General features: G+C 39.6%; 2 protein-coding genes across 3 annotated transcripts; one reads left to right on the top strand and one right to left on the bottom strand.

Annotated features, from left to right (window-relative positions):
- The first annotated feature begins 153 nt into the window (after positions 1–153).
- LOC141646651 (beta-glucosidase 42) lies at positions 154–5,965 on the top strand. Of its 2 annotated transcripts, XR_012545588.1 has the most exons (14): positions 166–447; positions 1,903–1,969; positions 2,064–2,122; positions 2,376–2,451; positions 2,563–2,637; positions 2,723–2,810; positions 3,198–3,423; positions 3,901–4,016; positions 4,189–4,403; positions 4,485–4,519; positions 5,025–5,127; positions 5,261–5,369; positions 5,472–5,770; positions 5,869–5,965. XR_012545588.1 is itself a non-coding variant. In XM_074454540.1 (13 exons), the coding sequence occupies exons 1-13, from the start codon at positions 223–225 to the stop codon at positions 5,665–5,667; spliced, it is 1,590 nt and encodes a 529-aa protein (XP_074310641.1). In that variant the 5' UTR covers positions 154–222; the 3' UTR covers positions 5,668–5,965. The 2 variants fall into 2 exon arrangements, 1 of the variants encoding a protein (XP_074310641.1); XM_074454540.1 differs by having other exon boundaries at positions 154–447; positions 5,472–5,965.
- Positions 5,966–7,311: 1,346 nt separating this feature from the next.
- On the bottom strand, positions 7,312–16,018 carry LOC141646648 (uncharacterized). The gene is made up of 15 exons (XM_074454538.1): positions 15,845–16,018; positions 13,202–13,886; positions 12,813–13,125; positions 12,089–12,235; positions 11,902–11,990; positions 11,646–11,738; positions 10,666–10,792; positions 10,321–10,385; positions 10,058–10,232; positions 9,585–9,782; positions 9,448–9,495; positions 9,183–9,317; positions 8,967–9,049; positions 8,432–8,547; positions 7,312–7,744 (listed from the first exon to the last, which is right to left on the bottom strand). The coding sequence occupies exons 2-15, from the start codon at positions 13,816–13,818 to the stop codon at positions 7,665–7,667; spliced, it is 2,286 nt and encodes a 761-aa protein (XP_074310639.1). The 5' UTR covers positions 13,819–13,886; positions 15,845–16,018; the 3' UTR covers positions 7,312–7,664.
- Between the last annotated feature and the right edge of the window lie 4,236 nt (positions 16,019–20,254).

The following is a 20,254-nucleotide window of genomic DNA, read 5'->3' as shown; positions in this document are numbered from 1 at the left end:
AAAATGGGTACATTTATTATGTAAATAGGTACAAAATTACTATGTCACGATCAGCAATAAAAGGGGTACGAAATACAAATAAAAGGGTTCGAAAATTTGGTCTCTCAATAACTTAGTGAGAGACCGTCTCTTCCAAGTTTTAGTGTTTCCGAGTACATACACACTATTCAAAGATTCCCAGTTTTCGCAATTTTCTTTTCCATATAAATACTCTCCACATCAATGTCCATTTTATCGAAGACTATTGGATCTTCTTCCTTGTATTTTACTCCATTAATACTACCCAACTCAGTTATTGCAATAAGCTCAAGCAAACGTAATTTTACAACAATGGCGAAAAAACCCACTAATTTAATCATCACTGCTCAAACTACTAATTCATCAGATGTTTCAAGAACCCTTTTTCCTCCTCATTTTGTCTTTGGTGCTGCCACTTCTGCTTATCAGGTCTACCCTTCTTTCTCTTTTTCTGGATCTTGTTAATTTAATTGATAAATTCTGATATTTTTTTTCTGATTTTTTTGGGTTTTTTTGGTTGTTTGTATGATTATTTTATGATATTTGTTTTAGTAATTATTGGTATATGGGAAAGTAGCTGCGTAGTGATTAAGACGGAGGTATTGGGTACAAAAAGGTCTCAGATTCGAATCCCGTTCTGTTGTTTATCAGTTTTATAGTTATGAATGTTTGATGAGCTTGATTATATGTCATATGTGCATGTGTTAGTGTTACTAATTTTTATGGATTAAGAACAAATGAAGCTGTATTATTTCAGTTTGACTTTTTTTTTTTTTTTTGAAAGAAAGGATCAATTCATTAATAAATAGTCATACGACATCTACAACATGTGACAAATTTGAACGGATACAACTCGATTAGAACCAAATGAAATAAAATCTTGTTCAAAGAAAGATCTGTAAACTTGAATTGCTCCAAAGCACGTCCTCTATCATATCGCCGCAAACAGCTTTTCACAAGAGGATCATAGGATCTTGAGCCTTGACGAGAGACGATTTCATCTGACCAAATTGAGTGCAACCAACAAATTGACAACATATGTAATACCATATAACGATCTATTACGAAACCGATCTTCTGCATCTTCACCATATGAAGAACGACCAAAGCGCTCCAGTTTGACTTTTTATTGATGATGTAAATTTGGATCGTCTACATTTCTTCTCGAACTCGAGATTTTAGTCTAAGATGATCTACAGGTCGTAATCTTATCCTGAAAGCACAAATTCGGTATTTGGGTATCCGTTTTATAGTTAAAACGGATCAAGTATTGCTTATTTAAATAGACAAGGACGAAAATAAATAATCTAGGGAATAACAATAGGAGAAATACTTGTGTCCTCGGGAGTGTAAGGAGGACGTCCTCCCAGAGGACACAAGTATTTTCCTAACAATAGTTTGTCCTATCTATTTAAAAGGTAGTACTTGGCCCATTTTAATTGTAAAACCGATATCTCCATCTTACGGGAGACTAATTGATTGAAAAGTAATTGTGTGATGACTTGGGAAGGGTTTATTATCTTAAATGATTTTGTTAGAGGAAATGGGGATGGAAAGAAATGGGGAGGATCCATGCTCGTTTGGTTTATCACGAGAAAGAGTAATAATTAGTTTTCATTTTGTAGGAACTTTTTATAGGAACTTTTTATAATTATTAAATTAGTAGTTGGTCTACTATAAGATATTAAGATGGTTATATGGAGTACAACATTACAATGGTCTTGTGATAACGTATGCACCTCATTTAGTGATAGTAGTATATGTACATAAGCTATTTTAAGGTCGTTGTATGATGTACAACGATCTTATTTGAGAATTTGCCTTAAATTAAAGGGTGATGTCTTAACTTCAACTGATGATCATGGCCTAGTTGGTGTTATATAGGTTGAAGGAGCATGGAATGAGGGTAACAGAGGTCCTAGTATTTGGGACGATTTTGCGCATACTAAAGGTAATTTAAGCTAGTCTTATTAACACGCGTTTTAAATTTACTTTGATAAGGTTTTTTTATTTGATCAATGTTGTATTTATGGCTGTTGATTTAGGCAAAATTGTTGACGGCAGCAATGGGGATGTAGCAGTTGATCAGTATCATCGCTACAAGGTTCGTTTTACTCTGTTCCCTTTTCAGTTAATGGACAGAACTGATATCAGTTCACCTTACCTCAATGCGCCTAGATTGGCGTGTGTCTAAAGTCTAAACAAATAAGGTTTGATTAGTTGTATGTAGTTTCATCCCTGTGAGTAGAAACTTGTTTCGGTAATATTTTGAAGTTGTGATGTGACATGAATTAGGGTTATAGGTAGAATTAACTTCTCATAGGCATGACTATGTATGTATGTACCCTGGTTGACAGGAAGATGTAGAACTCATATCTATGATGGGTTTCGATGCTTATCGGTTCTCAATATCCTGGTCCCGTATATTCCCTGGTAATAACATACTTTTGCATCTATCTATTCAGTTTGATCCTCGTTATGAATATAGTCCATGAGTTCATGACTTCAAGTTACATGTAATGATGCTCTTCTCTGTGTTTCCAGATGGTCTTGGGACTAAGGTTAATGATGAAGGGATCAATTACTACAACAATCTAATTAACGCTCTTCTTGAGCGAGGTATGATCTATTTGATGTACGGGTACCTAAAGATATCTTTCAGCTCAACAGTGATTTGACGTAAAGATGTAGTTTTCATTTGCAGGTATTCAGCCTTATGTTACTTTGTACCACTGGGATCTTCCGTTACACCTTCAGCAGTCATTGGGAGGGTGGTTGAACAAGGACATAGTGTAAGTCCAGTTTACAAGCGTTTACTAGTTTTTAGAGACGTCATTAAATGATGAGCTTTTGCTGCTGAAAATTTGATCAAATTAACAATGTACTGGATTAGAATAAATTGCATTTTACATTTTAACCCAAACTGTGCTATTCCATATTGTTTCTAACAATGTACTAGATTAACAATGTACTGGATTAGAGACGTCTTTTTTTCTTGGTAACTGAAAATCATTTTGATTTTCTGTTACCGCTCTCATCCGCAAGGATGTTATAGGTTGATCTCAGATTAACCTAGTTTCCTTTCCTTATCAAAAAAAAAAAAAATAGTTTCTGCCAAAATAAAAAGTTTCACTTATGTGGAGAGATGACGAACATACTTAACAAGTGGAAAATTCCAGCAAATACTTTGCGCTTTATGCAGAGGCTTGCTTTGCAAATTTTGGGGATAGAGTGAAGAACTGGATCACTTTTAATGAGCCTCTTCAAACTGCGATAAATGGACATTGCATTGGAATATTTGCTCCAGGGAGAAAAGAAAATCCATCTACAGAACCGTATTTGGCTTCACACCACCAGCTTCTGGCCCATGCTTCCGCTGTTTCCATCTACCGGAAAAAGTACAAGGTATGAATTTTTTCTAGAAATTGAAAAAGCAAAAAGGCGTTGCTGAATGACTACGAGTTGAGTTCATTCGTATTCCACTATTCCCAAGTAGCCAAATTACTAGATTGCCTCGCAATAGAGTTTTACGGTTACCTGTGTGTGCACCAAGTATCATAGGTCCCCGTTCTTTTGGAATTAATTTCACTTTAGGTTAGGTTAAGTGGGGTCCGGTTCTATAAGTTTAGTTCAGTTTATTTTTGTTCTTCACTTCACCTCTGCTGACTTGAGCATTTTCTGTAGAGTATTCCTTGCTAAATATCATGGTTACCGGATTCGCTATGAATACGTCCTTACCAATTCGCAATTCGCTCTTACAGAATGTGTGATATGTATTTTCAGTAAGCAACATGATAGAATTCGCTTTTAACAATTCGCGATTTGTAGGGTACCGAGCGAATTCGGTAACCATGCCTTACTGACTGCATTCTCTTCATATAGGAGATGCAAGGAGGACAGATTGGGATGTCACCAGATTGTGAATGGGCTGAGCCTCTATCCGAGAGTGCGGAAGATAAAGCTGCTGCACAACGACGACTTGATTTCCAGCTAGGATGGTATATGAACTGATACTACACTTTACTTCAGTTATTAAGCTTAGAGTTCCCTTCTCAAATGATTAATCAAAATTACTACACGAAAGACGAACTTAAGCACGATTTTACCTTATCGTTCAATTCCTATGTTTTCTTTTTGTTTACAGATAATCAAAGTTTGTGTTTGGTGTAGGTATTTGGATCCAATATTTTTCGGAGATTATCCCCTTACGATGCGTGAAAGACTCGGAGAGCGGCTTCCTAAATTCTCTGACGAGGAGAAAGATCTGCTCCTTAACTCTGTCGACTTTTTAGGCTTAAACCACTATACAACTCGGTATATTACTCACTCAACCGAGAATTCTGAAGAACATGACTTTTATGCAGCACAAGGAGTAGATAGAATAGGTAATAGAATACTGAATCCCTTTAGAAGCTTGTTTCCCGATACATCTTCTGTTCTTATTGTCTTCTTGTTCCATTGAACAGATGAGTGGGAAGACGGTGAAAAGATCGGTGAAAGGGTATTCATGCATCCTTTACCAACTTTTTTGTTCGTTTATTTTTTGGGATAGTCTCTCGTGTACCCCTAAACTCTTTCGTTTTCTAAGGTGTACCCCTCGTTTTTCACAAAAAAAACTTTGACCGACAATAATTATCTGTTACGAGTTCAGAAAACGGTAATTTTTTTTTCAAACCAGTTATCTCGTAAAGGCCTTGAATTTGAAAAAAAAATCACCGTTTTTTGAACTCGTAGCTGGTAGTTATGGTTGGTCAAACCTTTTTTTAACGAATAAAATTTGACCGACCATAATTCCCGACTACGAGTTGAGACGTCGGTGAATTCTTTTTCAAACTGAAGACCTATTTAAGACGGTCAATTTGAAAAAAAAAAAAAGTTATATCGTATTCTGAGCTTGTAGCCAAGAGTTGAGGGGTACACGAGAGAATATCCCTTATTTTTTTTTTAAATAAAATAAAAAATCAAGGCTTCCAGTTTTAATTGATTCGTGTCCAATTGAATGGCAGGCAGCATCAGAATGGCTTTACGTAGTACCTTGGGGAATCAAGAAAACGCTTGCATACATATCCGAAAGATACAACAATCCTCCAATTTTTGTTACGGAGAATGGTATTTGTACTTTCTTAAGCAGCCGTATATTATATCTACCAATTCTACAACTGAGGCCGAGAAGATCATGATTCTTGTTAGCTGATCTCAAATTTCGTACTGGGCTAAATTCCAAATGTTGTGTGATTGTTAGGAATGGATGATCAAGATGACGCTTCAGCGGAGCTCCATGAAGTACTCGATGACAAGATGAGAGTCAACTACTACAAGCAATATGTAGCCGCCGTTGCAGAGGCCCTCAAGTATGAATCTCATTTTGCTAATATAAACATTGTGCAAAGAGTGTGCCGGAAACTGTAAGATTGATTCCATTGTAATCATATCCGACATATTTCCATATGCAGGGATGGCGTAAATCTGAAGGGATATTTTGCATGGTCATTGCTGGATAACTTTGAATGGCAACAAGGTTATACCAAACGTTTCGGTTTAGTTTACGTGGATTACAAGAACGGCCTCACTCGTCACCCTAAATCCTCTGCTTACTGGTGGATGCGTTTCTTAAAGGGCGGCAAGGGCAAAGACGGCAAAGAAGAATAACTGTTCCATCATGGACTACAAGTTTACAACCAGCCAGGCCACCATGAAAAACGAGAATTTTTTTTTTTTTTCTTTTCCTTTTTTTTTTATAAATGATTACGAAGTACTAATATTTATATGACTTGGCATGTTACCGATTCACCATGCCTTCTTTATACCACAAATTCTCATTGAAGACGGACACTATCCGTCTTCAATGAGACGGACTGTCTTTATACCGTGAGGGCGTCGTTACATACAGTTCTATACTTGCATGAATAATCACTCCATTTCTTATCAACTATCTCGAGTCTCAACTCCACTTTCAACTCGTGATTGAAATCAAGCTGTCAATCGAGTCCTTTCTTCTCAAAATTTGTGTGGCTGCTTGAGCTGACCCGACAAATCGTCTGTACGATTTACGGACGTTTTTATCCCGGAACCTGAAATCCCGAAAATCGTAAATTTGAGCCGTTTGGAGGTCATAGGGTCATGTTTCTTTTCTTCCCAGTTTTTCTACCACGAGTGGTCGCTTCATGAGTATTGTATTCGATTTTCAGCCTAAGTAAGAAGTATTCATCTATTTTTAAGTACCTGATTTTCGTTCAAGACTCGTTTATCGCGTACCTTCACCCTGAAATGTCCTCTGTTGCTTTTCGAAATTTGTTTGGTAGTGTATTATACACTTAAGTTTGAGCCGTTTGGGAGGTCGTACCGGATCGTGTTTGTTTTCCTCCACGTGTCTGGGGTCGCTTCATGAGTTACCGTATTCGATTTCAGCCCTAAACAATAAGTATACATCTATTTTTAAGAAGTAACCGATTTTCATCCAAGATTAGTTTATCGCCTACCGACACACTCAAATGTCCTCTGTTTATTCTCGAAATTTGTTTGGGAGCTTTAGCTTATCGGAGGAACCGTCCGTATGATTACGGACGTCCGGGACATTAAAATCCCGAAAACCGTGTATTATACACTTAAATTTGAGCCGTTTGGGAGGTTGTATCGGGTCATGTTTCTTTTCCTCCCAATTTTTCCACCACGTGTCTGGGGTCGCTTCATGAGTTCTCATATTCGATTTCAACCCTAAATAACAAGTTATCATCTATTTTTAAGGAGTACTCGATTTTCGTCCTACACTAGTTTATCACATACCGGCAAACTCAAATGTGCTCTGTTACTTCTCAAAATTTGTGACTACTTTATCTGATCCGAGGAAACGTCTATTAATAACAAGTGTGGATCCTTTGTCTCGTTAGTAAAACAAAAATGGGATAAAGAATCCGTTCTCATAACAAACATGTTATCTTAGAACTGCCTGATCTATACTTTCAAGATAACGAGATATTGCACACATTCAACCACCTTATCTCACTAGATACAGGTGAGGCCTTGTAAGACTTCTGGCAAGTGATGATACCATTGTAGCATAAGAATGTATACCGGTTGTAACCAAAATACTAGTGGTCAAACCATCTATGTTTAGAATGCACCAAATCGGAATGAAAATAGCAGCACCACCAAGTAAATCGAGCATAAATATAAGTAGGGTTCTGGGTTTTGATAGGGCAACAATTCGGCTTTCAGTACACCACAGATAGTAGATCCAATACTCACGCAACCAGGGATAACAAAAGCTATTGCTAAAACATACGCAACACTACGAAGTCCAAACCCTAAATACTTGAGATTAACTGAGAAAGAAGAGTTTCACCACCACGTTAGCCTATCCGACTCAAATTCCACATATCTTATAGAGTTATAGCCTTATATGCTAAAAATAGTCGTAACATACCGTTTCTCTTCATGTAACCATCTATATGGACAGCAGTTAGTTACCAACTAGCCTTAACTACTTATTACAAAGGCAGAAAGAAATGTTGCAAAGCACAGATATTTTTAGGCAGCACAGCAACAAAATTGGATATTTTTAACGATATTCTGGTAATAATATGAAGTAAATCAGGTATCGACCAAAATAATGGAGTCAAAAAAACCTTGAATGTGAATTAATCAATTCATCTGTTTGATTCAGCTGTCCCATCATCCTCTTTTTGACCAGCTAGCTTAACAATGTCTTCGACGAGTATCTTTCCATCTGGTCAAAAGGTAAATCGACATTTTCAGCAAGACGCAACAGAAAATCACAAATGCTACTAGGTCCTCCTGGTAACTATGACAGGCATACTTGCTAAATGCAAAATGGTTTTATTGACCCCATTTACCCAAAGGTCGTTTCTAAAAAATTACAGAGAATTTGTTCAATCGTGGAAAAGTGGAAAACTAAAACTAGGAAAGAAGGATTTATTTTATCAAAGATAGAAAGAGGTCTTTTTTTTTGGAACAACTTGATGAAAATGAAGCCACCAGAAGTAAAACGGAGAGTATATAATACTCCCTCCGTCCCGGTCAATTGTTGTCCTTTGGTTTTGGCACAAAGACCAAGAAAAGGAGAAGGGGCCAATTACTAAATGACAAGTGGAACAAATTGAGTGTGAATGATCAAATTGTTCATCAAGTTCATTTTTAAAATAGAAAGGACAACAATTGACTGAGACACCCCAATATGGAAAAGGACAACAAATGACCGGGACAGAGGGAGTACAAGACTGAAAGTAATAATACGATATACTGTATTTTTTTAAATCCATGTGTTCTTTTTTGGGATATAACCATAGCACAGGTGAAATAAATGCTGCTAGTCATGCAAATGGGTCGAGGATCGGAGGTTGGAAAGTATTTGTGTCCGCACGTTTAGGGGAAGGGTGTGTGTGGAGGCACATACCTCTGTCTTTCGATAGCCTGCTGATTATCTCCTGAATACCATCTTTGTTCAGGGTGTCTTTGAGGTATGCAGCTGCAGATGCTACTTCTTCTGGAGTTACCTTCCCGTCATAGTCCCTATCAAATCATTTACATCGTGAACGACACTTCTTACAAATAACAACAATATATGGCAAGTAAAAGAACTAACAAAAAAGGAGAGCAGTCAAGTGGTTAATGTATTTTACTTGTCCAATCTTGATTATTTTTCTGCCTAATCAAACAATGAAACCTTTTGATAAGGTGAACCGTCAAGGTTACCTGACGCTAATCATCGGAAATTAACTTCGACAGTACCAGTTCTGTCCAAAAACTTATAGCCACCAAGTTCCCTACATACTGCACGTGTTGTATGCCATTTTATGGGGCCATACATTTACAACAGTACAAGTGCAGTATATCTATCCGAATAACGTGTAAAATGGGGCCATGAGAACATTACATCAGTCGGTAGTCCCATCATAATTTAGTGAACAAAAAGAGAAAGCAAATATAACCTGTCTAGTAATCGCCAACGATCACCAATTTCTGCATCAACATCATCAATTTCTTTCTCAAGCTTTTGAAGCATAGCATCCACCTGATATAGTCAAACAGAGAAACCCAATCAATTCCTTTTACAGGTTAAGATATTAAATACATGCTTGATTAGAAGAGGAACTTCAGATTAAACAGGACTAAACGGCTGAAACCGTTGAGGGATTCCACACTACCTTATCTGTAAGGGCTGAAGTAACTGCAGTTGTATCTGAATCTTCCTCATCGACCTCTCGAGCAGCTCTATATGCCTTTTCAGCTTCTACCTCCCCTTCTTTTCCTTCCTCTACCATGCTATTGTATAACTCAATCTGAAAACAGAGTTAAACATGTGAGCCTATAAGGCTACAATCTACAGTCTCTAAGAGAGAGTCAAAACGTTTTTGACTAATAACAAGGGTGGGACGGTGGAACATTTAATATAACAGAGTATATACTAACCTCCTTATTGACAAGCCTCAGGAATTCCTCGCGTTCCCTGCTCACCGACTAGAATAAATAAAACAGATACCAGTCAGTTATGCGAAAAATTCTACCAGTCCAACGTAAATATTCAATACCACAGCAATCTGCCTTACAGATGCTGAAGCTAGCACAGCCAATGCACGACTGAGCTCACAAAGTTGGTTGTCACTGTCTAGTAGTTCAGCCTTCTCACGTTCTTTCGCCTCTCTAGGAGTTGGATCCACCATCATCTCAGCTGAAGCCAAATCCTTATGGCTAGTAGTAGACTCTTTCAATTTTGCTCTTTCCTTTTCTGCTATTTTCTCTTCCTCCTACAAGATCAAATGTAGCAAAACCTCCGAGTGACACTATGTTCAGAGAAATAAATGTTGGAGTTTAATAAAATTCGCATTTTTTGGAAACCCAGATAATGGTTTAATATGCTAAATTCAAACAAACGAAACGGAGTTCTGGTGTAGTGAAGAGAGCATAGGACGCTGCATCAAACAAATTATAAGAACGCTAGGAGCGAATTCCGATTAGACAAAATGTATACATTTTAAGCCCTTGCCATAAAAGGGTCAAAGAAGGTGAAAGTAACAAAGACCTCGATTAATTCTTCCTGCATTTCAAGGAACTCCAGCTTTCTCCTCCTATCTGAGACGGTATCTTCCGACGGCAAAGATGTGGCTCCAACAGTATCAACAACCTCATCTGGCAAAGAGGAAATTGCAAATTCCACAGCTTCCTCGGGCTTAATTTTTCCAGATATGTTGAAGGATCTGAAAGAAAAAGGTTAAATCATGAGTCACAATATCGAGAAACTAAAAAATCAGGAGAGAGCATATAAGAGCAACTCATTCCTCTTACCTTGAAAGAATTAAAAGAGATGACGGAACAGAGTGATTCAAAGATAAGTCCAACCAGTCCCTCAGCTGTATATATGACAACTTGAATTATTTAGAGTTGGTAAAAAAAGTACTACATAGATAGGCAACAGCTGATAAGAACCACCAAAAATAATTAAACGACAAACAGAAGTTCTTGCCAGTTGCAATGATTCTATTGATTTATGTGAATTCAAAGTGACTTCACATCTGATTAGGTAAAATAAGTCGCTTAAAATCTCTGTAATTGACAAGTCACAGTACCATCACTACATAGCCTCCTAGAGTGATTTGATAATTGGCGAACAGATAAGGGCCAATAAGAAACCTGTTGGCGCATTTCTTCAACGGAAAGTAAACCAAGTAACCCTCTATCTCTACAGGCTTGGCGAAGCTCTTCCTCTGAAAGTGACTTAACGCCCTCAGCTTGAATCATTTTATCATCTTCTTTAATCCTTCCAAGATAGAATAAGCAGTGTTTTAGTGAGTAGCTACTATATGTACCTTGATAACTTCACTTAGAGAGAGATTAAGACAATAGAAGCAATCTTATCAGCCAAGTACATGTAAGATTTCCCAATTTTAATAGGACCAATTGAACTGATCCTAAGGAGAACTGATCCTAAGGAGAATTCTAAGAGCTGGGAAGGGATAGCTTCACTAATTAAAAACAGGTAACATAACAAGTAGGATGGTAAGTCCAAAACATAAAATATAAAGATCAAGAAACATCAATTTAGCTTTTCACGAGGATGTATCCTTGCCATAATCAACCATTCAAATTAACTTCTAGCTCTTCATAGGGTTAATCCCGAGCAAAATGCAAAACGCAAACTGCAATCCTGCTTCATTTAACAAAGCAAGATGTGGCCTTGCTGTTTTTACTTTTTAGGGTAAAGCTAGAGATCTAACTTGATAAGCAAAAGTGGCCGAACATAAACAATCACCACCAGCAACTCTAGGTGTCTTACCCAGAGAACTACACACACAAGGAACCGGCACATGGGATATCTAGTAACGAAAGGCATAACACACAGAGATCGACAACATAAGCCATGAGTCGTGTCGTGGGACTGACACACAATGACACAGCACTAATCATGTCACTGACAGAAGCATTACTGTATTTATAAAAGAAACCCTGCAAAGCCCCTCTATGATAGTTTTTACAGTTTATTTTGGACTTCAAAGATATAGGTAATTGCAATTAACATGAAGAGATCAAACACAGTGTTGAGTACTATATTAACATGATCAATAAAAAAAAGTGAGAGAGAAAATATATATATATATATATAGATCACTTACTTGCGGAGCTTGTTGCGAAGCATAAAACGCAAGTATGCATCTGTTCCAAAAGGTGTGACACCCATGTATTTGCACATGCTAATTAACCGGGGCCTGCGCGAATGGAAACATAACATAATTATAAATGTAATGGGGAAGCACAAAGTGAAAGAATAATTGTTACCGTCATATCAAATTATGATATAAAGGATAGTTTGTGGACTAAAAGTAGGAAATGAGGGGTGCATGATGACGTAAAAAGAATGCAACCACTAACCTGCTAATGTTATCCAGAGTCAATTCATCATTAAACAGCTTAGCGAAGCCCAAAATTTCTTCATTGGACACATCTTCACCGTTCCTAACCTGTTTACCATTACGGTGTGCATTATATCCTAGAACTCCTAGTGAAATTAATCATTAACAGAAAAGACTGACAGAATATGTAAACATTGCATCCTTACTTTGTTCATGAATTCATCAAGATCCTCTGCAGTTTGCTTAACTTCTCCACTACGTGAATTTTGGACTTCTTTCGCCATCTCTTTCACCGTTTCCTGAAGAAACTTGGCATATTCTATTCTAGCATTTAGCCTCCGTTTCAATTGCTCCTGAGAAAGAGTACGAAGAGTAGAAATCAATCAAGGTCTATAATGTGGCACAGAAGATTTAAAAAATCAAACCAACTAATGCACCTATCATTTCCCAAAAACTAAACCAAAGGTAATTATTCTTGGCCGCACATAATCATTCAAAGCAATATTCAATTATTCATGGACCAGTTGTGAACAATTCATAGACATTACTAATAAAGTTATACGCAATATATTTTCATACTACAAACAAATCTTGAATGTTAACATTTACAATGCAGAGGTGATCACTTTTCTTTAGGAATAGATCGGAATAAATCAAAATGGTACTCTAAGCTGTCAACACTTATAAAATGAGCTAAAGTAAAATTACTCTCTAAACGCAGAACACTTCCATACATCTGAGTGATCCGACCCCCTTCCCTCTCCATTGGCAGAAGCTTTTAAGGCAATTGTGTTAATTGTTGTCATACCAAACGCTTCTAGACTATAAGCAGTCTTCATGGCAAAAAAATAAAAGCTGTCGTCTTCACGAAAATAAAGTAAAAACAGTAATAACCACAACATGCGAATTCAAATGCCATTATGAGTTCACCTGTTCCTTCATCTTGTCTTGGAAAGTTGATGGCAACATATTTGGAAACAACTTCAGAAATACCGGCAACAAGAACTCCATGAAAGGAACTATAATGAATACTGCAACCGGCACAAGCCTGAATATGTCTGCCGTAGTACGGGTTAGTTGCTGTCTCTCTCTTCTTGATAGACTCTTTCCACCAGCAAGCTTCACTAAAAGCCTTGAGCATATCCTCACATCAGCCCAAAGTAATTTTGTACCCAACCAATAATGTTGTGCGCCTTCCACAATATGATCCTTCCAGTGGTGTATCTTCTTAGCCCAGTCCGCTCTGAGGTAATTAAAAACAATATCAGCTTTACGGAAAATTTCAGAACGATCTTTTACGTATAAGGTCAAGGATATACCTGCTCATGGACGCAATAACCCTCAAGGCAGGACCAATTCCCAAAAGTCTTGCCCAGAGTTTTTGGAGCAGAGCTTTTTCAGTCTTTTGAGATTCTTCCTGCAATTGCTTAGCTTTGGCTTTCGCTTTAGCTGAACTGAGACCCTCAACTGCTTGATCACATTCTTCAGGTGACGGTTCCTTCTTCTGAGAGGCAACTTTTTGTTCATTTTTTTTGTTACTATTTTTTTTGTTACTATGCCGAGACTTAGGTTGACCAGCAGCTGCTGTTGATGAATACCGCAAGCCTTGTGACATCCAATTGGCTCCCAAAGATGATCCATAGAACGGGCGTTTATAAACTGATCTGAAAGCTGAAGTTCCACCAAAATCTTTCCGTAGAAGCCCCGCAGCAGAGAGAAGCTCTATCTTTTCTTTGGTTATCAACGATGACTCCTTTTCTTTTCGTGAATCAGAATCAAGAGACGGTAAAGCAACTGACCAACTTGAATTCCATGATTTAGGGACAGAAGATGACTGTTCAAGTCCAAAACAAGAAAAACTCCGATATGAGCCACTAGGCTGACTTAGTGCATTGACAAGGGCTCTCCTCTTTCGCACGATTGTTCTGGTAGCCATCAGCAACGTCTAACACACGGTATTGGAACTAATTTAATTCTCCTGTAAGGTCACTAGTGTACTGACATCTGAATCTCATGAAAACAAAAAATCAGCAAACAGTATGAAATTATATATATTGCCTAATGCTACACATTTCAGGCACATCAAATTCCACCACTAATATGCAACATTACCATTTTTTAATTTCTTTTAAGGATTACGAATATACTGGATAGAGATAATGGGGCAAACGAAACAACAACAACAACAACATCAGAGCCTTAATCCCAAAATGATTTGGGGTCGGCTGACATGAATCATCCTTTCGAACCGTCAATGGGTGAACGCACGCCTCAAAATGCGAATAAAAAGGGAAGATGAAAAAACAAAAGGAAGAACGAAAATGTAATGGGGCAAACGAAAGAAAATATAAAAAAAGTATGTGCAATTTGCATAACAATGCACATCGCTAAGTGCACTTTCTACCAATAGCACACCTAAGGCGCGCCGAGCTAGTGCTGCATTGAGTCTTCAGCTTAAGCGCACCCAAAGCATGCTTTTCAAGCAAAACCAACTTGTTTGATTCAATATAGAACGCAATTTCCCATGGAGTTTCCATTACTAAGTGAACCCAAAGCACGCTTTTCAAACTAATGGAGTTGTTACTCCCCTTCTGATAAAAGATTTGTCAACGAGACAACTCACTTTTAATACGTCCTGGAAATTCATATTTTCTAGTCAAACAAGCTATCACTTACAGAGTAAAGCGTCACAATTAAGATATGTGATCACTGGCTTACGTTATTCCATGACACACAAAATCCCCAAACTCGCACAATGTACATAGTGGTACACAGAGCTCCAAATAGTGAACCAGTAAGCCAGAGAATGTTATATGCCAGCGCAGTAAAGCAAACTCCTATGGAGTATACGCGGTATCAACGATTATTGACTTAATTTACTTGACTAGTCCAAACTCCAATCAAAATCCGCAGCCGTTTCCAGCAAATTACCTGGATGTACTATGCAGAAATGGATGTAGTAACTTGCTTAAACTGAAGCACTAATGAAAATTTCTCCGTCGATATTGCAGTTAGTCTGAAGGTAACTAGGTTAACTGAAAAAGTAGCTCAAACCAAAAGCACAAAAATCTCTAGCAATTTCTACGAACAATATTCTCGAACACAAATTCTTAAGAGAGACGGATTAATGTTAGTGAGAGACCTCTCTCATAATAGATAGAGAGCATTTTTATTTAGTTTTTATCTTTTTCTTTTTAATTAGTTCTTCGTCAATGCAGTGAGAGACGGTCTCTCATCAAACTTACTGATTCTCGAACACTATGAAACTGAAATCATTTTGCCGAAACTAATAGCGCGATTAAACAAAAAGTAATTCAACGAAAACAAAATCTAAAACGGATAATTACAACAGTCGTTCAAGAAATCGCCGCTTTTTCTAGCATCTATGATAATTGTTCTACGAACAGATATTATTCCAAAAAAAATGAAATAAAAATCATTTCTCCAAAAATTAAACTCAAATAACTAAACTAAACATCGCAATTACAGTAAAACTGATTCAATAATTGCAAAAAAAATAAAAAAATAATAATAATACAATCACATTAATTTTCCTCCAAAAAAATCGCTGCTAATTCTAGCGTCTCCGACATCAAAATTAAACTTATTTCGCCGAAAATTAAACTCAAATTACAACAATAAACATCGCAATTAAACTACAAATAATTTAATAATTGCCAAAAAAAATACAGTATAATACAATCACATCAATTTTCCTCCAAAAATCGCTATTTTTTCCAGCGACTCTAACAATAAAATTGAACTCATTTCGCATAAAATTCAACTCAAATTACAACAATACGCATCACAATTATACAAAAAATTACTCCAAAATCTGTAAAACAAAATCTAATACAATCACATTAACAATTGTTCAAGAAATCCGTACATTTTCAAGCATTAAACATAAAAATAATGCATTTAATAAACGAAATTAAACATCAAATTATAGAAGAAATTACCTAAAACGAGAGAATGTTGAAGTGATAATATGAAATATTTGAGATTACTGTGTAAATTTATGTGCGATTTTATGAGATTTTACGAAGGAGAGATGAAACTTGGAGGAAAAGTCAGTTGAGTGTGGGAGGACAATGAAGTTTGGGAGGGGTTTTAGGCGCTGCACGAGGTTTTATGTTTTGGAATTTTATTTTTGCGATACGCATATACTAATATCGTAAATAGGTGAATTGGGCTGGATTTGGGCTCGGATATGTCTATCCGCTTTATTTTCAATTGAGACGGGTTGGATTATTTTGAATTTTGGATTAGTTTCGGATATCGTTGTAGGGTTATTTAGGGTTTGGATCCCTTGGATAATTACTAATCCCAAGACCGCGAACCAGGTCGGTTAGGAAAGGACCCGGACCAGAACCCTTTACGTTCGATTTTTTCCAGATTTGGACAGGAACGGTTCTACCTTAAAGAGTAAATTGAGTTTTTTTTAGTGTGGACCGGCCAGTCCGGCCACATTGTTTTTATCATCACATTTTCTAACTAATACGGAATAGTTATTCGGTAAACCGTCATATATAAAACGGGATATGTATTGAGAGTAATAAGCAATGAGAACCAATGAAAGAATCAAATTTTATATGGTTTTATTAAATTATTTGTGTTTTTTTTAGAAAAGTTGTTGGACTTTTGTCATTAATAACAGAGAATCGTTGATTGATACTGAGTATATAGTAGATCTGTTGGTGGTTATGAAAGTGGCAGTGTAATTCCGTTTTCTAGTCAGCTATGATTAACTATAACTCTCAACTACGATTTCAGAAAATATGTAATTTCTTTTATCAAATTCACGTACTTTACGAGATCGTTAGTTTAAAAACAAAATATTACACTTTATAAACTTGTTCCGGGTGTAATTCCAGAGCAGTTATATGTTATCACCCGTGCTTGTAGAATGACGTCTTTAGTTGAATCCTCCTTGCGGTCTCCTGAAACGATGAACAAACTGAGGGCTCGGCTTTGGACCGAGCGAACTCACTCCGACGCTCAAGTCAGTAACTTAGAGAGGTAAGTTGTTGTTACTTGGCAAAGTACGTATTGTAGAGAGATAAGGAAGATATTACCAGATGAATAGTGATTCTTAGGTTAAATTGTGGATCCTTTACTCAATGAGAGTAGAGGAGTATTTATAGACTTTCACCTTTTGTCACGTAGTGACCAAGTGGCCAAGTGGCTAGCAGGTGGAAAGACTGACTTACCCCTCGGTCGAGGGACCCATGGCAGGCCGGCGGGCCCTGTTGACTCACCGCCGAGGGGTCTTGGATATGAGTTCGCGGATGTGTGCCCCATTTGTTGGTTGCCCGGCCGGGACCCATCTGACAGCCGACAGTGCGTCGGTTAAGTTTGTCTAAGCCGTTGACTTCTTTGTGGATATCTTTGACCTTGCTCAATATGTTGACTGGTCAGCGGGTGCAGAATATGCCCCATCAATTTGCCCCCAGCGTAGTCTATGCCGTGGTATGGGCTCCGATGTATGTTGAGCGTATATTCTGCGTAAGACAAAATTTTCTGCCCCGGCTTCTTCTACCTCGGCGTGGCTCTGCTTAGGCCGTACCATATCCCCCCTCCACATGGTTGTGTAATGGACATCCGATGTGGAAAAGGCAATGACGCTGGCTGAGACCAGGGTGGAGAGTGCCGGTTGTTTCTGATTGCCCCCTGGCCGGTGCTTTCTGGCTTGGTTGATCATGTGGCCGGCGGAGAAACGGATACTTAGGATTTTGTTGAGGAAGATGAACAGGCAGAGAGATATGAAGGGGCGTGTTGAAGACGCTTGGTCACTGTTGCATTGATTGACATTCAACTGTTGCAACGATTGACATTCCGTGGTTGCATGTCCGACACGTGTCTGTTTGTTGATTGGCTGACGTTTCATGGGCTGTGCCCTGATTGGTCCTTCTTCATGGGCTTTCCTCTATAAATAGGGTACTTAGTCCCTGAAATTGGCCACCAATTTCATTCTCTCTAAAATTCTCTTCTCTCTAGCCCTTTTGACGAAACCTCTCTCTAGCTCTCAGAATCATTACTCCGGCGTGGCATTTTTCTTCAAGGTAAACAAATAAATTTTCTCTTTTTAACTCGTAAGTTTTGTTGTAACATGTCTTCTGCTGGTGATGGACCTAGTAAGCCTGCGCCGGGGGGTTCCCCGTCGCGTCTTGATGAGGAGGAGATACTAAACGCCATCCCGATAAGGTTTGGGGGCCCTAGGTCTCCGTCTCCTGAAGTGGATCCAAAAGCTCCGGAGGGTTGGGAGGATGATGATGTTGATGATGACTGTGAGGAAGGGATTCCTTCTGGTGAAGAGAGGCCGCATATCCTGGATCACGGCGAGGCGTGCATGACTGGTCCTGACCGTGCCTGGACCAATAAATTCGCCGATTGTTCGGTGGAACTCGTTCGAGGGTCATTTCTACTTCGGTGAGGGGTACAAAATTGTTATCCCTGGGGAGGGTCAGGCGGTCTGTTGCCCTCCTCCGGGTCATATCGGCGTATATATCAGGCATCTGGAGTATGGCCTCCGGTTTCCTTTGAATAAATACGTCACGGCCATCATCAAAGCTATGAACGTCGCCGTGGCTCAACTGAATCCGTTGGCCATTAGGACGATAGTTGGCTTCGTGTGGCTCTGTCTTTTCAAGGGGGAGGTACCTACAGTTAATTTATTCCGTCGGCTTCATCATCTTCGGGCATCGACCCCCGGTAAGGTGGGGTGGTACGGCGTGCGAGATGGAGCGGGCGTCCTCTCTGTTGATAAGCTTTCTTCCGCAAGGATTTGGAAGGGGCGGTGGGTGTATGTCGAAGTGCCGGATGACTATCCGCTGCCCCGGTCCTTCCAGCACCAAGTCAACTTACGGTGCGAGAGTAAAAGGGAGCGTGAAAAATGGGTCTCCCAGAGTAAGCACAAGATGGATGCCAGCAGGGTTCCTCTTGGCGCGGACGAGGAGCGGGCGATGCAGCTGTTTGATGCTGAGAAGGGATGGGTGCCCCCGACTCAGATTATTCTTCAGGATGAGCTGTTTTGCCGCGTCGGCCTCATACCGGCCCTCAACCAGGGTGAGTAGGGTCGGTGTGAAGCCCATCTTTGCCTGTTACGCTCCTGTTTTTAGAGCTTTGTTTTACTACTTTTATGTAACTCTTGTCTGGTTTCTTGCAGACCGGTTTGGGCAGGATCTGTCTGAGAGGACCTTGAAGAGGTTAGGGCTTGATAAGGACGGGAACGTCGTTGAGCGGCACCCTCAGGCTGACGCGCGTGATCGTAGACTGGCTCCCAACGAACTTATGGATAAGCAGCTGAAGGCATTGGATCCGGCGGCGGCTCAAGCACGGGTTCTCGGAGGCGTGCCGAAGAGGAGACCAAAGGCACCGTCCAGGTTGGCCACGGCGTCGATCCCAACTCCTTCTTCGACCCCAACGGCCCAGAAGGAACATGTGGAGGTCATCGATGTCTCCGAGGAAGTGGTGACCGTTGGGAAGGGCCCTCCTCCTCCGAAGAAGAGAAGAGAGCCACTGCCGGCTTCTACCGTCGCCGGGGAAAAGAAAGATTCACCCGGTTCTCCGTCTAAGAGGGCCCGGACTGGTACGGACCTAACCTGTGGTTCAGACTTAGCTGGTTCGTTGTGCATTCCTGATGACAAACTCTCTGATGTGTCAATGAATGTTGATATGGATGCGCTGTGTAAATTTTTTGTAGATCCGTCGTCGGCATCCGCCGTTCTTACTGAGCGGCAATTGGAGAAGCAGCCTGAGAAGGCGGGTGATAGGAATGTCACCGTTGACTCCGTACTCCAGAAGGTTCCCCCCGCCGAGCTTGTGGCAGAGGGTACAAGAATATCCAAGAGGCTGGCGAAGTGGACTCAACTGGCCGGCTCCTACCTTATGGAACAAGAACAGGCCATGGCCCAGGCTGGGCCACTGATCCAACGGCTTAAGCTTGATCTCTCCGCTGCAAAGGGAGAAGCCGGGAAGGCTAAGCTTGACCTCCTAGCTGCTCGGAAGCGTGCGGAGGAAGCCGAGAAGCAGCTACTGGCCGAGAGGGCCAAAGTTGAGGCTGCTGATGCCACCTCTGCCCAGTTGCTGGAGGAGCGGGACAGGTATAAGGGAGGCTACGACGCCGTTGTTGCCAAAAGGGAAGAATGGAGGGGGATGTATGAGGCTCAGTCGGAGGCACTTGCGGACACTAGGGCTGTTCTTGCCCAAAGGGAGAAAGATATTGAGGTGCTTCAAGATAAGATCCTCCCTGACCTGTGCGCTCAATTCCGGGATCAGGCCGAGGAAGCGACCAGGGAGGCAATCAAGAGGCTCATTCCTGAAGACTCCTTCCCGTGGGAGAAATTTGAATAGCTTCTGGACGAGATGGC

This window comes from Silene latifolia, chromosome 3 (genome assembly GCF_048544455.1).
Source record: "Silene latifolia isolate original U9 population chromosome 3, ASM4854445v1, whole genome shotgun sequence".
Lineage (NCBI taxonomy): Eukaryota > Viridiplantae > Streptophyta > Magnoliopsida > Caryophyllales > Caryophyllaceae > Silene > Silene latifolia.
Note: the sequence above shows the minus strand (reverse complement) of the source record. Positions and strands in the feature narration are given on the sequence as shown.

Coding starts and splice junctions, on each gene's coding strand:
- LOC141646648 (XM_074454538.1), bottom strand. CDS start 13,818: ATGGCTACCAGAACAATCGTGCGAAAGAGGAGAGCCCTTGTCAATGCA. Junction 12,236..12,812: donor AAGACAAGATGAAGGAACAG/GTGAACTCATAA, acceptor ACTCTTTCTCAG/GAGCAATTGAAACGGAGGCT. Junction 11,991..12,088: donor TTGATGAATTCATGAACAAA/GTAAGGATGCAA, acceptor AATGGTAAACAG/GTTAGGAACGGTGAAGATGT.
- LOC141646651 (XM_074454540.1), top strand. CDS start 223: ATGTCCATTTTATCGAAGACTATTGGATCTTCTTCCTTGTATTTTACT. Junction 1,970..2,063: donor CGATTTTGCGCATACTAAAG/GTAATTTAAGCT, acceptor CTGTTGATTTAG/GCAAAATTGTTGACGGCAGC. Junction 3,424..3,900: donor TCTACCGGAAAAAGTACAAG/GTATGAATTTTT, acceptor CTCTTCATATAG/GAGATGCAAGGAGGACAGAT.